Raw genomic sequence first — 2071 nt, 5'->3', positions numbered from 1 at the left:
TGACAATTTTCTGACGACCAGAGGCCTAGAAGTTCGAAAACGTTCGTTGGTATAAGAGACACAGTACAGTTTCATAGTTTATTATTATTATATATATATATATATATATATATTGTGTTAGATCTTAACAGTTTAGTGTCTGCGTGAGCCTCTGGTGAAGTGTTTACAGTATAACACACACACAAAACATGTTTTGATTTTAAGATATTTACATACGTTTTTATAATAACGTATGAGTGGATGTGGTTACACACAGAAAGCACATAAGTTTTATACGTAAAAGAAAGGGTCTGGGAAGTACAGTGATACGTTTTGGTGATGATGTTGTTCAACATACTTAGAAGCTAAAATGTGTTTCTTAGCTACAAGGTTTCCAGTAAATAAGCATAATGCACGTCTCGTTGGATTTCCTAAAGATATTAATTCATATTTTACTGCACAGGCAACCTTTCTTACCTCTTCTATAATAAATATAGTCCGGTTGTTCGAAACGATAATTTCCTTAGGAAATAGAGACAGAAAGGGGTGCCACGATCCCTGGCATTGGTGAAAGTATAGCTGAGGATGGAAATAAAAAATGTTTTATAAAGTATAACATCGGTCTCTGCTCTCCAAAGAATAATCTTTTGATATTTTATATGATTTAGTCTTTGATTATTTTCTTAGAACAAACTCTCTATAGGCAGCTAATACCTACACATTCTAAGGAAGGCTGTCACACGACGTGATTAAAACTCAAAATACTTAATATTTTAAAATGATTAAACAGCTTGCCCAAAGCTGGTTAGACTGAGAAATTTAACACTACGTTCTAACAAATACAACAACAATGTCAAATGTAACCCAATATATTTTAGGGTAACATTCAACCTACGTGTTGTTCTTGATGCCAATCAAGGAAAATGGTCTACAAGTGATACAGCTCTTGTGAGGAAGATTCCTAGATCCTATAGAAAGTATGTCAGCCCTGATTAAAAAACACTTGTGATTAGCTAACCAGTTCTATCTAATTCAAGGCCCACATTCTCAATAACAACTACAATCTATAAAAAAAAATATAGTAAGGCAGTTAGCCTCCAGAAGAGACGGCAGTTATCCCAAAAATTAGACAGCCTAGCACACCAACCAAGTTATCCCAGCAAGTCCACACTATTAGATCAGGGGACAAGTCTTCATTTCTCAGTAAGTTGTAGTTTTGTTAAAACTTTAAATGTGTAAAAAAAAAAAGTTTAATAATATGGTAAGTTTTTGGAAATGTATAACCATTTAATTCTTAAATAACCTCAAAAACTATAAACTGTTCTTTCAAATAACCTTTGTAATACTAAAAATCGGATTTCGATACCCGTTATGGGCACAGCACCAATAACCCATTGTGTAGTTTGGGCTTAACAACAAACAAATAAAAAGTCAATTAACATTTGAAAATATAATGATGCTAATAAATGTTACATTGTATTTCATCATTTTGAGTTTCTGTGTTTCTTATTCTCACGTAAGTGTCTTCAATTTAAAGATCTGTGTGACATTGCCAATGTCTGAATATTCCCGATAACTACTATTTATACCTCGGTAATTGTCTCACGATAACAGCCCGCTGCAATAGTACTACTCAAATAAAATTTGACCTTACCAAGAAAGAAGTCGCCAATGCTCGTAATTCTCCAGTTAAGGTTAAGGGTGATGTGGCTCCAGGGAACACCTCACTTAAAAAAAAAAGATACTTTTAAACAAACAAATGAAGATCTCAAAAATATTAATACTAAAAATACGGAAAGTTAATTTTACTGCAAAACATGTTACGTTTTCTTAAAGTAAGAAAACAAAAAACACTTCACAAATTGAACTAACAACATATTGAGGCATAACACTCATTTCAAGAAATTCCACGCACAAAGCCTTACTCTCGCCGTCATAGAATTCACGAACAATTTAAATCATGTCACTTGCATACACACGTGTATGGTTTGTTTGTTTGTTTGTTTTGGAATTTCACGCAAAGCTACACGAGGGCTATCTGCGCTAGCCGTCCCTAATTTAGCAGTGTAAGACTAGAGGGAAGGCAGCTAGT

The 2071-nt window shown here is 33.8% G+C and overlaps 1 protein-coding gene across 1 annotated transcript in view; it reads right to left on the bottom strand.

Annotated features, from left to right (window-relative positions):
- Positions 1–2071, bottom strand: part of LOC106460401 — a 122238-nt gene that overhangs the window by 33190 nt on the left and 86977 nt on the right. The window contains exons 24-25 of the mRNA XM_022387115.1: positions 1634–1706; positions 457–558 (exon numbers count right to left, since the gene is read on the bottom strand). Coding sequence (XP_022242823.1) covers positions 457–558; positions 1634–1706 — 175 coding nt within the window. The remainder of the gene's footprint in view (positions 1–456; positions 559–1633; positions 1707–2071) is intronic.

The sequence above is a fragment of the Limulus polyphemus genome, unplaced genomic scaffold (genome assembly GCF_000517525.1).
Source record: "Limulus polyphemus unplaced genomic scaffold, Limulus_polyphemus-2.1.2 Scaffold765, whole genome shotgun sequence".
Lineage (NCBI taxonomy): Eukaryota > Metazoa > Arthropoda > Merostomata > Xiphosura > Limulidae > Limulus > Limulus polyphemus.
Note: the sequence above shows the minus strand (reverse complement) of the source record. Positions and strands in the feature narration are given on the sequence as shown.